General features: G+C 37.2%; 1 protein-coding gene across 2 annotated transcripts in view; it reads right to left on the reverse strand.

Annotated features, from left to right (window-relative positions):
* fras1 (Fraser extracellular matrix complex subunit 1) overlaps positions 1–16,503 on the reverse strand; it is a 266,684-nt gene that overhangs the window by 66,834 nt on the left and 183,347 nt on the right. For both annotated transcript variants that reach the window (XM_023343256.1, XM_023343255.1), the window contains exons 26-28: positions 12,656–12,950; positions 10,118–10,202; positions 3,101–3,427 (exon numbers count right to left, since the gene is read on the reverse strand). In XM_023343256.1, coding sequence (XP_023199024.1) covers positions 3,101–3,427; positions 10,118–10,202; positions 12,656–12,950 — 707 coding nt within the window. The remainder of the gene's footprint in view (positions 1–3,100; positions 3,428–10,117; positions 10,203–12,655; positions 12,951–16,503) is intronic.

Raw genomic sequence — 16,503 nt, forward strand, 5'->3', positions numbered from 1 at the left:
TTTGTGTATGTCAATGTGTGTCTGTCCCTACCAAATAAACTCAAATAAAAGAAGTACATTTTTCCAAATTAATTTAAGTTTCTTTGAGTTAGTTTTGGAAACATCTGAATATTGAGAGAGCTTTGATTGTTTGCTTTGCGATAAGCTAACTAGCTAGCATGCTGCTAACTTACAAGTAACTTTTTAGCAAGAAATATGAGCTTGTTTTAAGTAAATAATTCCTTAATATTGATTAAAAAGAACTTGTTTCACTGGCAGATTATTTCACTTATAGCAAGAGACTTTCCATGTGTTAACTAAATTTATCTGCCAATGCACTTTTAATCAATATCAAGGAAATATTTACTTAAAACACACCTCTATATCCTGCTGAAACATTACTCTTAAGTTAGTCTTGAAATGTACTAAGATATTTGCACTAGAAACTGGACCAAAAATACTTGGTGTTGCATTGTAGCTCAGTATTAGATTTGTTCATCCTCCTGAGACAGTATTGTTGCGGCACTGCTGATGTATGCAACTGAATGTGAAACTTTTCTGTTAGCTGCGCTCAGCTCATTCTGAGTTGTTTGTGTTTGACAGTTTCAGTCCATTTTACATGGAAATAAAGGAAGAAGTAATTAATCCTGACTCGTGTGAAAGGAGTTTGGATGATGGTTAGTTTTGGTACAAGGGACCATATCAACACCATTATAGTGTGAAATGTGAATTTTGTACAGTAGGTCTCCTTTAAGATCATTATTGTGTTTAAATTACACAAATATACTAGTGATTGAAGCCATTACTGCTGCAGAGCTCTGCTCACTCTCTGTCTTTGCTTTCTGTTCTGTAGTTTATGCCGTGATAATCCACTTGTGTGGATCAAACAACAAGGCAACAAGGAGGCGGCAGCGACAGTGACCACTCTGGGATCTTATCCAAAAGCCGCGGACACAAACTGAGGACGTTCCGTTAGCTTTCCATCATCCTGTCCGTCCTGCTTGGCTTGAAGGCATGACAGACTGCAGAATCAGGACATTTTACAGTAAATTAATACTGCCATGTGTGAATGAGTGTGTGAGTGGGATGTTATTGATTTACAGAAGGGGAAGAAGAAGAAGCAGAGGAGTTTAGCCTGAAGCGCTCCATCTGCACACAGTCAGACAAACAGAGCTGCCCTCCAAAATCAAAATGTTTTGACTGCGTGAGCAGAAAAACTAGAGGAAAAGTGTCTCAGCAGGAGGAAAAAAAAACAACAAAACAAGTTTCAACAGCCCAAGTTCTTAAAAAACCCACACCCATCACTCTATAGAATTACTTGCTGCAATCAACCATTAATACAAAGAAAATATATGTAAAGAGGACATATCATGCATAATACATATGTTGCATGTTTTTGTACTTCCATTTGGTTCTCGACTGTTTCTAAAAACCTAAAAAAAAAAAAAAAACACCACCACAAACCATATTTCTGGCAATAAGTTAAAGTCTCGAAAATGAGCCAGTTAAAAACCTCCAGAAAGTAAGTTACCTAGCAACACAAGCTGCGCTCCAGCATGTTTGGTAAGCTGGTTTTGCCGCTGTATTCGCTGTACAATGACTGCTGGAAAAGACACTTTCTGCATTCCTGTTGGTTTTTATTATGTCAAGCACTTTGAACTGCCTTGCTGCTGAAATGTGCTGTGCAATAAAATTAGAACTTGAACCAACAGTGAAAATGCGACATCGTTCTGGTGGAATCTTGAGTCCAAAAAAAAAAGAAATCAGTGCCGCTTTGCTTCCTGCCTTCAATTCGTTTAGCAACCAGGAAGCCGAAAGGATATTTATCTTTCCAAACATCCCCTCTACCTGCAGCCACTCCTCCTGTTTGGTCGCCGGGGTTGACGCCGGCTGCAAGATAATTGCGTCCTTGTGATGAAATGCTCACCAGAAGCGATGACAGCTGCCATTGTAATGACTCGACCTGCTTTTTCTGTTTTAGCAGTGAGGCTACGGGGATCTGTCAGCGCCTCCAGGAAACTATTTTCAGGGATAAAGTCAGCAGAGCACCTTGTGAGAACATGTCAGCTGGAAGCAGAGGGATGACTGCTCAAGTTGATGCAATTAAAGGCGTCTAGAGGAATGCACTTCATGCCGAAATGGTTTTACTTGAAGGCGTTGCATTATAAAAGAGCAACATGTGAAAAGATTAGTCCTGTCAAACTTAAAAGGTCAAACTTGTAATGCTTCAGACAACATACTCACACAATTGTATTATCACCATTCAATCTGGTCAGAAGAATTGTTAACTGTAAATTTAAAAAATTAAAATACAAAATGTCATTGTCAAGTTTATTTATTATAGCATTTTTAAAAACACTAGATCTTACCAAGCTTTTTTGTTCTTGTTTCTAATTATTTTTTTTGTTATTTGTTTCAAAATCTTCACTAATGTTTTTCTTTTTTATTTTGTTTCAAAGAGCCAAAGAGAAGAATTAAAATGTTATAAATAAGTGGTTTAGCTGCTTTATGTGTTATATTTCATTGAAATGTCAGCATATCTGTGTTTTCTGGGAGGAAGAATGTTAGTTTTGTGATTCAAAAACTTTTTAAACATTAATTGAATTAAAATGTTTGTTTTAACCGCAATCAATAATTGGAGTATTTGTCTTGCACACTACAAAAACGAAGAATCTTACCAAACGTTTTTTGTTTAGTGCAAATATAACTTATAGACAAAACTAACTTACAAGCAGCTTTTCAGGAATATATGTTGTTTTAAGTAAATAATTCCTTAATATTGATGAAAAAGTGCTACTTCTAGTTGTAGATTATTTTGTTTATAACACTGGAATTTTTTTTATAAGTGAAATAATCTGCCAGTGGAAAAAGTCAATATTAAAACAAGCTCCTATTTCTTACTAAAAAGTTACTTTTAAGTTAGTTTTGTTTCATTTCAAGTGTACTGAGATATTTGAACTAGAAACTAAAACAAAAACACTTGGTAAGATTTAGGTTTTTTGCAGTGCAGCTAATAGGATTATATTTGCCATATGTTGTGTTTTTGCAAATAGAAAATGTTAGTTGAAAAAAACAATAAATGTTGAATGCGGAGCTGTTGAAGTCACGTTGTCCTCCTTACCTTCTGGACTATCCGGACCTGGAGCAGGACGTTCCTGTAGCTGTGGCCGTCATTCACCTGCAGCACCGCGCTGTCCTCCTCCGCCGCCGCTGAGCCGTCGTGGACGTACTGGATCTGCTCCCTGGAGAGCTCCTCCAGCTTGAATCTGCTCAGTGCACGGTCGCCATGGAGACGGGTCAGGTGGCCGTGAAGGGGCGGTTCGAGGACCATGACCAGGACGTCGGCGGGGTTGTCGGGGTCGTTGATGTGCAGCACTGACTTGGTGATGGCGGCCAGGCCACCGGGCTCCTCTAAGGTCAACAAAGCGAGGGTCACCACTCTCGGGGGCTGGAAGAAGGAAATAATGAGGCAAAGAAGTAAGATTTCTGTTTTCAAATGCAAAAGGTGCCCATTACGCTTGCTTTAGCCAATTAGAATAGGTCCATGAGCTACACAAAACATGTTTATGAAACAAAATCATTTTTAGATAATGAGATTTTATTCTGATCAGTTTATAATAAGCTGATTTAGGGCGTCTTGTCTCTTAAATCCAAAGAGCCAAATCTGCTGCTGATCAAGCCTTCTTACTCAACATTTACACTCATACAAAAAAAGGCTGCAAACAGATGCGCAATTATACAACCGTACATCTTTGAAAAGAAGAAGTGGAGCCTCCTGCACAACCAACAAGAATGCAGCAAGTGGTTTCCGGATGGTAAGTCAACAACAAAACACTTGTCTTTTCCAGAAGCCTTTTATTTATTTATTTAATTTCCCAGCTGACCAAACATGCTGGAGCTTGGTTGGGATTGCTAAGTAACGGCGGAGTGTCATCATTCGAGAGGTTTTTGAAACAAATCAATTTCCAGACACAAAAACCATTAACTTACTTCCAAAAAACACACTGCAAAAAGAAAAAAAAGATGCTCAATGTCAGGTTTACTTATGAAGCACTTTTAAAAACAGAATATTTTGGTCTAGTTTCCCACTTGAAATAAGACAAAACTAACAAGTAACAAGTGGCTGGGTGTTTTTTTTAAGCACTTGAGCTGCTTTTAGAAGAAGGTGGGAACCAGATAGTATGAAAACGTCCAAAAAGTATATTTTCCATAACAGGTCAGCTTTAAAAAACATCATTCTGTTTGAAGATTTGGAAACTGCTTCAGAGTTGGAGCACATCTCATCGCCATGAAAGGCTACTGAGAAGATCTCAAAACCTGACAGCGGTTGTGTTTTCCTCTGCATGACTGCAGCCTGGCGCTGCGGCCGCCTGCTGCCGCGTGGAGCCGCGATGTTGAAGGAAAGAGGGATGTTAAACAGGGCGCTTCATTAAGCTGCACTCAGCAGCGCCCGACGCCTCACACAGCTAACAAAGCCAGCGAGACGCGGAGGCCTCCTGTTGTGAGAAATCTTCTCCAGAGTTGGTCTTTACCTTCCTGCTTCTAATTACCGAATGAAGATGAGAGGTGCATGAGGCGGATATTAGAGAAGAAAATCTGGTTCTTTTCTTCTCTAACCATAATGAGACTCTTTAAATGCAGTTTTTTAAATATGACATTCAACTGATGTGCAAATTTTAGCCTTCCACAGGTGGTCCGCCGGCGCCTCCTAATGGTCGGCAAGGTACTGCATGTAAACAAATTTTCCGTGACATGAGTTTAAAGTGCGACTCTATAGCTAGCTTACCAAAGGATTGTGTTTAAAACTAATAATGGGTAAGTGGGTTAAAACCGGATCACTTAAAAGAAAAACTGAAGATACTGGTGGGAAAAAAACCCAACTGGCAACTCCAGCAATACTTTTATGATCAGAAGAAGTCATATCTATTGAGAGGATTGACGTCGTTCAGGAGTGATTGGATTATTTTCTAATCCCTCAATTAGTTCTGTTCTTTGTTGTTACGACTTTGCTTGCTTATGATGCTCTGCTTGCACATCAACATCTATTGTTATTTTATTGAATTAAAAATGTTTACATGAATTAAATACAACAGATAAGTACAAATGGTAGGGATCGTTGGATAATTTTATAGAGGATTTTTGTTTATGGCTAACCAACTCAAGTCTATTTTTCTTTTATTGTGCTTTTAATTGTTATTATTGCACACAAATCTTGTGTTTTTGACATCATCGGAAAACTTAAGACTGCAAACTGTCAGAATCTGTAAATAACTTACAAAGTCGACATGTTCACATTTACAATACAGCGCATTAGGATGACCAAAGAAAACAACAATAAGAGAATTAAGACATTTAAGATAAATTACCTTTAAGACAATAATATTTTCAATTCAGTTTGCATATATTAAGATGTGTTACTTCAGGGAAATTTCAAGTTAAATGTTTGTTAAATCGGTTAAATGGTCCTCAGTATGAAAGAGTTTGAGAAACACTGCATTTAGCACTAATTTTGGTTTTGACAGTTAAGAATCCAGGGATATCTTGCTGCATAAAACTGCTCAAAGCATGAAATATTTAAATGTGAACATTATCTCGTATTTCTGGAAGGTTCAGTGCATTTGTTTGAAATGCTATTTTTTTTTTTTTAAAGCTTATCAAAGCGCATGCTGTGAGCAGAAAAGCAACCTGAAGATTCGCTTGCAGGGCAGGGAGAATGCGCAGAGCTGCAGGTGGAGAAGCGAGCGGGTTTGAAGCTGTCGGGTCGGGGGCTCCGAGCGGCGCAGCGTGACGCAGAGCGTGCGTCTAATGTGAATCGCTCCTCGGCTGTTGGATGAACTCCAGCGTTTTGGCTTTAGAGCAGCAGCTCAAGCCGAAGGAAACGCCTCGAACAAACTGGAGATGCCCTGATTCAGGGTGACCCAGACCCAGATTCTTTTACCAGTTACACAAGTTAAATTTAGAAGCAGTAAAGCCACAAGGGTTTAAATTTAAGACCGACATGAAAACAGCTAATTTACTTACTCAATAACTAAAGAAAGTTAAGTATTTGTAAGTCTGTCTCACATATGTGTAATATGTGATTTTACTTGCTTAAAGGTTTATTATTATGTGCTATGCTTCATTGAACAGGTTAGGAAAGGTCTATACAAAACATGTTCATTACATTTTGTGCACAAAATCATTCTTAGATAATAAGATTTTAGTCTGCTCAGTTCTGCCTATTGAGCCATTTTTAGGTCTCTGTCTCTTTAAATCCAAAGAAGCTGCTGCTGGCCACCCCCCCGCCCCCAACTCAAAGTTTACATTCACACATGAAAATGGCAGCAAACAGATGCACAATTACACAACTATACATATTTGAAAAGCAGAAGTGGAACCTCCTGCACAACCAACAAGAATACAGCAAGTGGTTTCTGGAATGTAAGTCAACAACAAAACACTTTTGTCTTTTCCAGCAGCCACTGTACAACGCTGCAGCAGTAAAACTAGCTGACAAAACGTGATGGAGCTTAGCTTGGGTTACTAGGTGACGGACTAGGTAATGGCTCAGTGCCGTTTAAATGTAACTCAACAATGAAGAGATTTTTGAAACAGCTCATTTTATAGATACCAAAAACATTAAGTTGTTGCCATTAACTTATTTTTAAGCAATAGGGTTGTTTTTAGAGACAAATGGCAGAACAAAAATGTACAAAATGTGAATTTTACTGAATAATCCCCCTTTAAACATGCAGTTTTATGACCACAACTCTATTGCAGGTTGATTTGGTGGGCAAAAATTCATTTGAATAGTACTTATTGATTCCTTGCATCATTGGCAGGGATGAAACTGATCAGGCTTTTCATGACCAGTAACAATTTCTGATTATCATCCATGCCCATCTTGTTAATTCTGATATTAAATGATTCCAATATTAATATTAAAAAGACATAAAAAAGAAAAATCCCTGCATATTTGATTTCAATGCAACAAAAAGTAAATAAATGTTAAGTTAGCCACATTTATGCACTAAAGTGCATGTCTCTCAACTTCAAGCATCTAGTTAGTTTTGATGAATTAATAAATGCAAGATTCAAATATTGCCAAACGAAACATAATTCTAAGTCAGAGCTACAAATCATGGGAGAAGGATGCAAAATGTTGATGGAGGAAGCAATTCATAGATAAATGTACAAATTTAAGAAAGCATAAAATGGAAGGGAATTCAAGATTTTTAAGCAGTAAATTTAACATTTTGGAACCTTCCAGTAGCCCTGGTACACAGAAGGCTTCAACATGAATAACAAAGAGGAAAAACTTTTCCAGGTTTTTTTTTTCTCGTGAGGCTGATGACTAGTCACTGGCGCCGACCTAGACTGTGTCGTGCCGGTGCTGCCCAGGAGCGTCAGAGTGTGGGGCTTTAAATCGTGCAAAGGCACGCCTGCACACCAAAGGAAACGGCTGAAATCTCCCACCTGAGGCAAATGAAAACAATCAGGAGGCAGATTCAGGTGGGAGGGCAAACCTTTTATCCTGCACAGGAGAGGTGTCCAACCTTTCATCTGCAGCTCTTTCCCCAAAAAGCCACGACTCAGATTGCAGCGTCGCTGCAGAAACAAATAGTCTGTTTTGTGTCTGAGGTTAAAACTCACTTCTCTTCTCACTGAAAGGAGCCAGTGACTTCTATCAACTTCTATCACAGCAGAGCAGACAGAGCCATCATCTGAGAAACCGTCTCTTTAAATCAAAGAACAGTCTGATGTGTCCTCCTTTCAGACATCTGCAAACAACAGATGTCTGAAATAGAAGCAGACATCGCAGTCACGTAATAAGTGTTTCTGTTATGATTCTTGCTTGTTTTATTTGTTTGTGTTTTGTTCCTTTCTGAGTTCTCCATTATTGTTAGAATGATCTTGCTGTATTTAGTTCACTTCTTTAATTTTATTTCTTGTGTTTCTTTTTGTGTATTCTGCACTGCAAAAAGAAAATCTTACAAAGAATTTCTGTCCAGTTTCTAGTGCAAATACCTTATGTACAAAACTAACTTAAAATTAACTTTTTAGCAAGACATAAGACCTTGTTTTGAAGTCAAAATACTAGTTACACTGGCAGATTATTTCACTTATAACATGGGAAAATGTCTTGTAATAAGTGAAATAATTTACCAGTGGAACTATGACTTTTAAAATACATTTTAAGGGATTATTTACTTAAAACAAACCTATATCTGGCTGAAAAGGTACTTGCAAGTTATTTTTGTCTTAGTGTACCAGGGTATTTGCACTACAAAGTAAAGCAAAAATATTGATTTTGTGTTGTTGCAGTGAGTGGAAATTTTAAAATGAGACAAAACTTACTTAAAAGTAACTTTTCAGAAAGATAACAGAACTTGTACTAGTCCCATTGTCAGATGTTTTTGCTTATAACAAGACATATTTCCCATCTCATTAATGGAAATAATCTGCCAGTAGATCTGGTACTTAAAAAAAAACAAAAAACTAGTCTAGTTTGCAAAAGAAAAACAAAATGTAATATTTTTTATGAAAATACTCTAGACTCCCAGTGAACACAGTTCACACACAGATGGTTAAAAAGCTACATTAGCTGCGTTTCTATTACAAATGTGTGTAAGACTTCCATTAATGTAAACAAAAAACAAAAAAACCCCTTACAATTGCAGTGATTCCATTAAATAAGAAACAAAATAAAATCAAATATGAATAAGTTTGTTCAAGCAATAAAATTGCCATGTCATCATTGTCCTTGCACTTCCTCAGCGTTTCTCCCAGAAAACCTGCTAAGCCTGGTGGTGGCAGCACTAAGTGTTTTTGAGTTAAAAAATGTTTAAATTTGACATTAAATTTGAAACTATCACTAGATAATTATTTGTTATTGTGAGAATTATAAACACCAACTATAAAGTATTAATAAAAGCATCTCTAAGGCAGACGAGCTGGCTCAGTGGTTGGCACAAGGCTGGACTCTCTGGCAGCAGTGGCGGAGAGGAGAACACTACAGAAACTCGAGGCTATTATGGACAACGCCTGCCACCCTCTGCACACTGTCATCAGCAGCCAGGAAAGCAGGATCAGTGGGAGGCTGCTTCTTCCACAGTGAGAGCCAACAGACTGGGGAACTCCTTTGTCCCTGGTGCAATGAAACTCTTCAACTCCTCACTGGAGGTGAAGAAGGAGGGCTAAGAGGAGTACAATAAAAACAGAGGAACTATAGGATCAGGCTGCTAATTTAAAAAGAACTTTGGTAGCCCAGCAGTCTTATATTATAATCCATGTTGTCTTCTTTGTTGTTTCCACCAGTAGTAGCATCCGGTTGTTGATCACATGATCCGTGTGAAACAAAAAAAACACTTCAAAGCTAAACCTTTTATCAAAAAATATGAGTATTTTCGAAATTGGTTTATTTCCATTAACCAATTTTATGCTCTGCGTAGCATCACCCCATTATATTCGTGTTTTTTTTCTTACTTTACATTATTAGTTACAGCTTGCATTATGCATAAGTTTTAATTATTTTGTTTAAAAATATATTTTCTAATGGGTGCATGTTTAGTTAATATTTGTATGAATGGTTTACTTACACTTTTTGTTTTGCTTTGAGGTTCTGCAAACAGAGAAGCTAGAGGGGAAACCCTGGAAAATACCATTTCATTTTTAAGAGGGTGGGACTTTATTTGTTAGAGTTGACCTTAGTTTTTAACTTAGTCACTTTAATATTCACGTATTATTTATGCTAAGCTAAAGTTAGTTTTACTTTAATTGTTCCACAAGTAGCGTTTGCTAATTTTGTATATTTTTGTTCCTTTGTTACGTTGTGCCTCGCTCGTGTCTCAGATTTATGTTACTCCACCTCTATTTAAGCAGACTTTGTTTTTTGTTTGCAGATCAGTTTAGTTTGATCAGATCAGTTGACCTCAGTTGATTTGGGCCCAAATCTGTTATTTATACTTTTACTTATTTTGTACTGCTATGTTCCCCATTTTTTGGAATTATTAAATTGAAATGTTTTCCAATTTTTGAACACCTTTTGTCCTTGTTTAACTCTGGTCCTTCACAAACAACCATACATTAAAAAAGATCCAGAAAAGCTGAGATCCATTGCTTTCAGGACCTGCAGTGATCAATCACAGTGAGTGTTTACCTGCATGGACACGGCATGAACCTGAATTGCAGCCGGTTGAGAAAACATCTGGGGGTCAGCGGCCCGTAAGGTGAACTCACCAGTCCTACACAAAGAGCAAAGGAAGAGGACATCATGAACAACAAAAACGCAGCTGATTCAACCCGATTGAAAAGGTGAAATTACTCTGATTGAGCCGCAGACACGCTCTTTAGACCAGGATGTGTCTGGAAAAGAGTCAGCTCAGGCTGACGGTGTGAGCGATTAGACCTAATCACCTCAGAGCTGGAGAGGAAACGAGGACAGTAACCCACCACAGTTCACATCAGCAATATGTCACCATCCTGCCTCATCATTAAAGGTTTATTAGAAACAACTCCCAGGGGCTGGATCAGCCAGTCTGAGCACCGACTGGAGCAGGAAAGACGTAAATCACCAGGAAGACAGTGTGTGATACAATCGGTTTAAATTACGTTATTATTTTACAATAATTATTTGAATACATTCAGGTTCCCTGGAACTATTCAGGATATTTTCATCCGATTGGCTGGTAACATTTTGATCCTGAGTGCAAATTCTCACTCATCCACAATAAGACAAGGCCGATTCACATGATAATTCAGAATATGCACCATGTTGTATTCGATCACAACAAAATTAAAACTGGCTTAAAAAATAAGAAGCCCTCTGTTAAACAAACATTTTTGCACATCAATAGCTTTTGTGCTTTTAATATAATAAACAAGCCGCGTCTGAAAATATATTCAGTTTTTTAAAGTTTGACCGCAAATGTGGTGGGGATTATTAATACAGAATGGCTCTAACATTAACACATTAACCTGGATGAGGAGGAGTTCAACGTTACCTTTAATGCAGGAGACGCTGTGATTGAAGCTCCACCCCCTTTGAGAGTAGCTGCCGTTGCCAAGCAACATATGAAACACTTTACATTGGTACCAATCGGTTGAATGCTGTGTGATCAATTGTTTGATGGACGTATTTGGTCCTTTAATTGTGATTAAAGTTCTGAACTCGTTGCAACTGGAATTAGCGTCGTCTTTTCTTTTTTATTTTGGTGAAATGTAAACATACTTTGGAGCGTATCCGCCACGACGCCATCTTGGATTTTGTCTAAAGCAAAATACGGAGCACATACTACACAAAAACCTGTTCTTGATTTTCATCCCTAATTACAACACAGTTTAAAATATTCTCTGGTTCTGCTTGGGGTTTCTACCTGAAAAATCCCTAAAATTCTGCAAAACTAGGCAACTGAGCAAAATGCAAAAATTCAACTGAATTCATTTGGGATCGGTTTGTAGGGAAACCCAGACTTCCCTCTCCAGCGCCTCTGGGTGCCAGTAGAAAATAAATTAGTATTTGAGAGCCTTAACCTATTTTTATTACAGCCTTAACTCTGTGTTTATAGATGCTTCTGAAATAACCACAGAGTCTCTAAAAAGACATAAAAAGTCAAACGAAAGCACACAGGTCTGACCGGCAGATGATGCAGCTAGTTTTAATACAGCTGTGAGTCTGCAGGGGTTATCCAGCACTCTACATAATTTGAAAAATATGGCAGTAATGAGGAGATTTAATCTTATTTGGGTGGCTTACATTCAGATGTCTATTAATCTAAAAGCCTTAAACTGGGCAGTATTTATTGGTTTTCCGCTGTATTAGGCCACACCAGCTGCATCACAACTGACTAAACTGTTTATTAGGTTTATTGTGATTGGATAAATGGACACTGGAGTCCAACACAGAACAGAAAGGACTTATTTCAGAACAAAAATAATAATTACAAAAAAACAATAAGCCCATGGTTTGGATTTAAAGAGACAACAGAATCACTCTGATGTGTTTTCTGTGTCATCAGATTTGGGTCAAAAGCAGCAAAAAAAAGAGAAAAAAAGCAGAACATAAAATATTTACACCTTATTTTTACAGGATCCAGTATACAGCTGGACAACAAATGGATACAATATATATATGGCAATAGATAAATGCATCTGATAGAATATTCAATATATAGAATATTCACTGAACTCTGATCTGGAGCCACACAGCATTCTGGGAGATGTAGGCAGAGGACAGACTTTAGAGAAAAGTAAAATAAAATCTAGATGCATTTCCGTTGTTGTTTTTTGTAATGTAAATTTACCAAAATAAAGCTAATCTGATCTGATAAACAAGTAAACGTGGCTTAATTTTAACAAATACAACATAAGAGATGAGTATCCAGTCCAGAAACAACTTAGCATTACAGAAAAACCATTTGTCTGCCATCACAGTTGGCCATGCTAACTAGCTTGAGCATTTCTGACAGGCTATGCTAGCCTCAGCCTAGCAGAGAGCAACAGGGTGAGTGAGTAGAGGGATGAGCAGCGGCACACTGAGGGTGACTGACAGCGCTAAGACCCGCCTCCTGGCTCTGATTGGTTGTTTCTAGTTAGCACTGGGACAAGGCAGAGTAGCTTGATTTTTTCATAGATTATCTGTCTCATGCCATTCTTTTAAAAGTTGCATTTTGCAGCTGTAAACATCTGATCCAGTTACCTGGCTTTGTTTTTCAGGTGTGTGAAGTGGACCCGACCACGCTTCAGCTGTGCCCACGTGAAGGTGTCGTCTTTGTGTAGCTCTCGTCTCGTTTTCCCTCCATTTTCTCCTGCTTCCTCCTCTGTTGACAGGACCAGACGCCCGTTGTTTGGTTCCTGAACAAGCTGGAAGATCATTCGCCCAGAGGGACTGTCGGGGTCCCTGACCTCCATCAGAGAGGGCAGCAGAGGGGCGGAGCCACCGATGGGAACCAGCAGGGAGTCGTTGATGTGGAGGACAGGGCTGTGGTGGTTCACTGAGAAAAACAAAAACCACAAAATCACATGTGGGGTTCCTCAAGGCTCCATCCTCAGACAACTTTTATTCAATACGCTCAGGTTATATGGTGCTACAGAATGTCTTATATTATCTATGCTGATGTCACAGAGTCAGCAGCTTTGTTTCCACACTGTAAAAACACAAAATCTTACCAAGTAGTTTTGGTTTAGTTTGTAGTGCAAATGTCTTAGTACACTTGAAATAAAATGAAACTAACCAGTCGAATCAAAATTGCCGTTTAATTTGCAAAACTGCAACGTAAAAATTTTTTCACAACACAGACAGTCCATCAAAAGTTAAGTTTGTCATTTGAAAGTGTTGAATCCTTAATTCTGTATAATCGCAGACTACAATTTTCCAAAAACACCAGATTATGGATAAATTATACTTGCATCCTTCGGCACCATAACTTTTAATAACTTATCATGCGAACAAACCTTTTCACGTGTGATTTCAATTGCATTTCTTATTTAATGCAAACACAGCGATGGCAAATTTGTGTTTTTTCGACAGCAGAATGTCAAAACATAATGGTAAATGCAGTTAGTGTATCTACAATTTCAAATAGTGAACAAGTCAACAATATAGCAAAGGCTAAAGATTGACCTCTAACTGGCACTAATGAGGCTAAAAACTAAAAGACACCCAGGGAACATCGGTGTTGCTGCATGCTCAGACAAATTTTAACATCAACAAAATGTTTATTACTAAATCTGTATACTAGTATCATAAAGAATAAAGAATTTATTGTTGTAAACCAACTAGTCAGAGCAGAAAATCCATGAAAGTATATTTCTATTGAGATCTTTTCAAATTTTCATATTAAATATACAAATATATATATATATATATATATATATATATATATATATGGCTAAAAACTATAGAATGCATCAATCTAAACCACATTTCCATTATTTTTAATAAAAAAACTGAACCTCATAATTACTGTAATTAGTACATTTTTAAACCTTTCAAATGGTTCAGCTTAATGGATAAAATGACAGCCGGGCAGTGTTGTGGGTGTGAGTGGGTGCTAGGGTGAGAAAATGCAGTGAAAGGGAAACGGGTGGGGGAGGGGCACTTCACTTCTGAGAGAAATAGCGGCGTGAAACAACTCGGTGCTGGTGTGGCATTTTAGAAACAGGCTTTAATTGGAGCTGGCTGAACTTTACACGTGAACTTTTTAAAGATCAGCTCTTTTTTCAGATGCTTCGATGTAATCTCATTATATCGCCTCTAATGATGCCAACAGCCACTCTGAAACCTCAAACTTTTAGACATGTAATTATTATTACAAATGGGAACAACTTTATAATTTAAAGCACTAGTGTAGAGGGGGTGTTACTTTATTTTTTTTATTGGGTGGTAAAAATTATTTTTTTAAACTTTTCTTTCCTTTTCTTTTTGATTGAGTCATAAATTAGTACAGGCCTCGAGGCTAAAACTGTTCATTATTTCAGAAGAAAGGGGCATTTATCTCAAAGGGAACACAATTATATATTTTTCTCTAAGAAATAAACTTTAACACATTTTTTTCATAAATCGTTTCACAACTACTGCCTTCCCCCCCAGAGGCCTGCAGCATTGTCATTTATAGGTTCACAGCATCTAAAGATAAATGAAAAAAAAACTCCTTAAATGACTAAAATCCACAGACAAAGCTTTATTCTTTGTGATTCACAAAGACAAATTAAATCTATACATCACACAGTTAATACCAGCTGTCTATCTTAATAGATTTGTGAATCAGTAATTCTGCTGCTGTCATAATAAAGTTTTACAAACTGTCATCCATTCTGAAATGTAAAGACATTCAGAATAAATGTGAAACAATTGAGGTGATCTAACGACAATATAATAAGACAAACTATGTCTGTGCTTGAGCTGAACTTAATGGAAAAAAAGATTTGTTGTGTTTTTGTAGCCATAAAACAAGAAAGTTTTAACCAAAGCTAGAAGGGTTTCATCGTCTCTTTTTCCGTCAAATCATGCTAGTGGTAGAATATCAGCGTTCACTGAACTCCTGTCTTCACTTAGATAAAAAATGGTAAACCAACATGTCTATAGGATACTTCAGCTGGCATTTTGTAAGTTGTCCAACAGGTAGCTTAACTAGTTGTTAGATTGACTGATTGGAAAAGATCAACTTTTATTAGCTGTTCAATTGACTTGCAACAGCTGTAAGGTTGGCTCAGTCCAGTAGGTGGCAGCAGTGCAGCTATATGCTAGTTGCTAAACACCATAAAATGTCAGAAGAAGTAGTAAGGTTGACTCTCATTAGTAGCTAGCTTGACTATAAGCTACTAGACTTTTAGCTCTTGTCAAGTAAAAATACATTATTTAAATTCTTTTATTTTTTGAACTGCACCAACAATCTAAAAGCTGTTTAATGTAGAAGAAATGTAGCTCTTCCATAGACCTTGTTGGCAATAAATAAGTGAAACACTTCAAACATTATGACTTCAAACAGCTCAGATTAGGTCTTAGTTTAGCTTAAAGGGTGGCCCTGAATACAGCAGATAGCTATTTATTTATTACTGTTGTTGTTATTATTAGTATTAGTATCTCAAAATCTCAAATAAAATCTGAACTATGATCAAAACACTGACTGCTACCGGAGGTTCTTCCTGTCCAAATTACCACCATTCACATCGACTCTGGTAAGTTTTATCCACATTTAATTTCGCTTTGGGATGAATAATGTGTTTTTAAATGTGAAATTAATGTCTGATCAGACTAGCTGTAGATTTAGCTGCTGGTAGCTTCTTAATTAGCTGTTAACTTAGCTATTACCTTTACTCTGATCAGCTTGTTTTGAATATATTTTACATTCAAATGTCCAAAAACACTAATATCAAATATTTTGGTTTACTACACGTTTTCAGGTGCTTGTACATTTTGAAGCTGCAACTTTATTTAGTTTTAAAAGAATGCAGTGGCATTTTGTTTTAAAACATGTGCTTTCTTTAATGAGATAAAAATTCTTTTTCTCAATAAAGATGCTTTTATTTTTAAAAGATGCTTTCATCTTTATTTTTAAAACAGAATCTATTTAGTTTTTTACAGTACCACCAACGCAAACCCTCAGTTTCGCTCCATGTGTAACTCCCAGGTTATAAATTAGTCTGTTATCCTTGAGATCAAACTCTATCTGATCACTTCTCAGTCTTAGATCTAAAGGGAAACTAAAAAAAAAAACCAGCAAGGTAATTTCAGCATATTATTTAGTCATAAGAAAATCAGAAATTCAAACATGGTGCTATATGTGGACGTTAACTTTAAAAGCAGCCCCTCTCTAGATTCAATCAAACAGAATGACGCTGTGGGATTTATAACCCTGGGAAGCTTAGGATAACTTTCCTGTTGCCTAGCAACAAGCCATGTGGTTTTTCTGTGACGTCCCTAGGTCATCTGCATCATTTATGAACCCATCTCAGTTTTATTTGCTTGATATAACTGCACACATGCACTGAAGTTATGTAAGACATTGATTTTCAATATTTATTTAATATGGAACCTTGAGAAGT

The sequence above is a fragment of the Xiphophorus maculatus genome, chromosome 12, assembly GCF_002775205.1.
Source record: "Xiphophorus maculatus strain JP 163 A chromosome 12, X_maculatus-5.0-male, whole genome shotgun sequence".
Taxonomy (NCBI): Eukaryota; Metazoa; Chordata; class Actinopteri; order Cyprinodontiformes; family Poeciliidae; genus Xiphophorus; species Xiphophorus maculatus.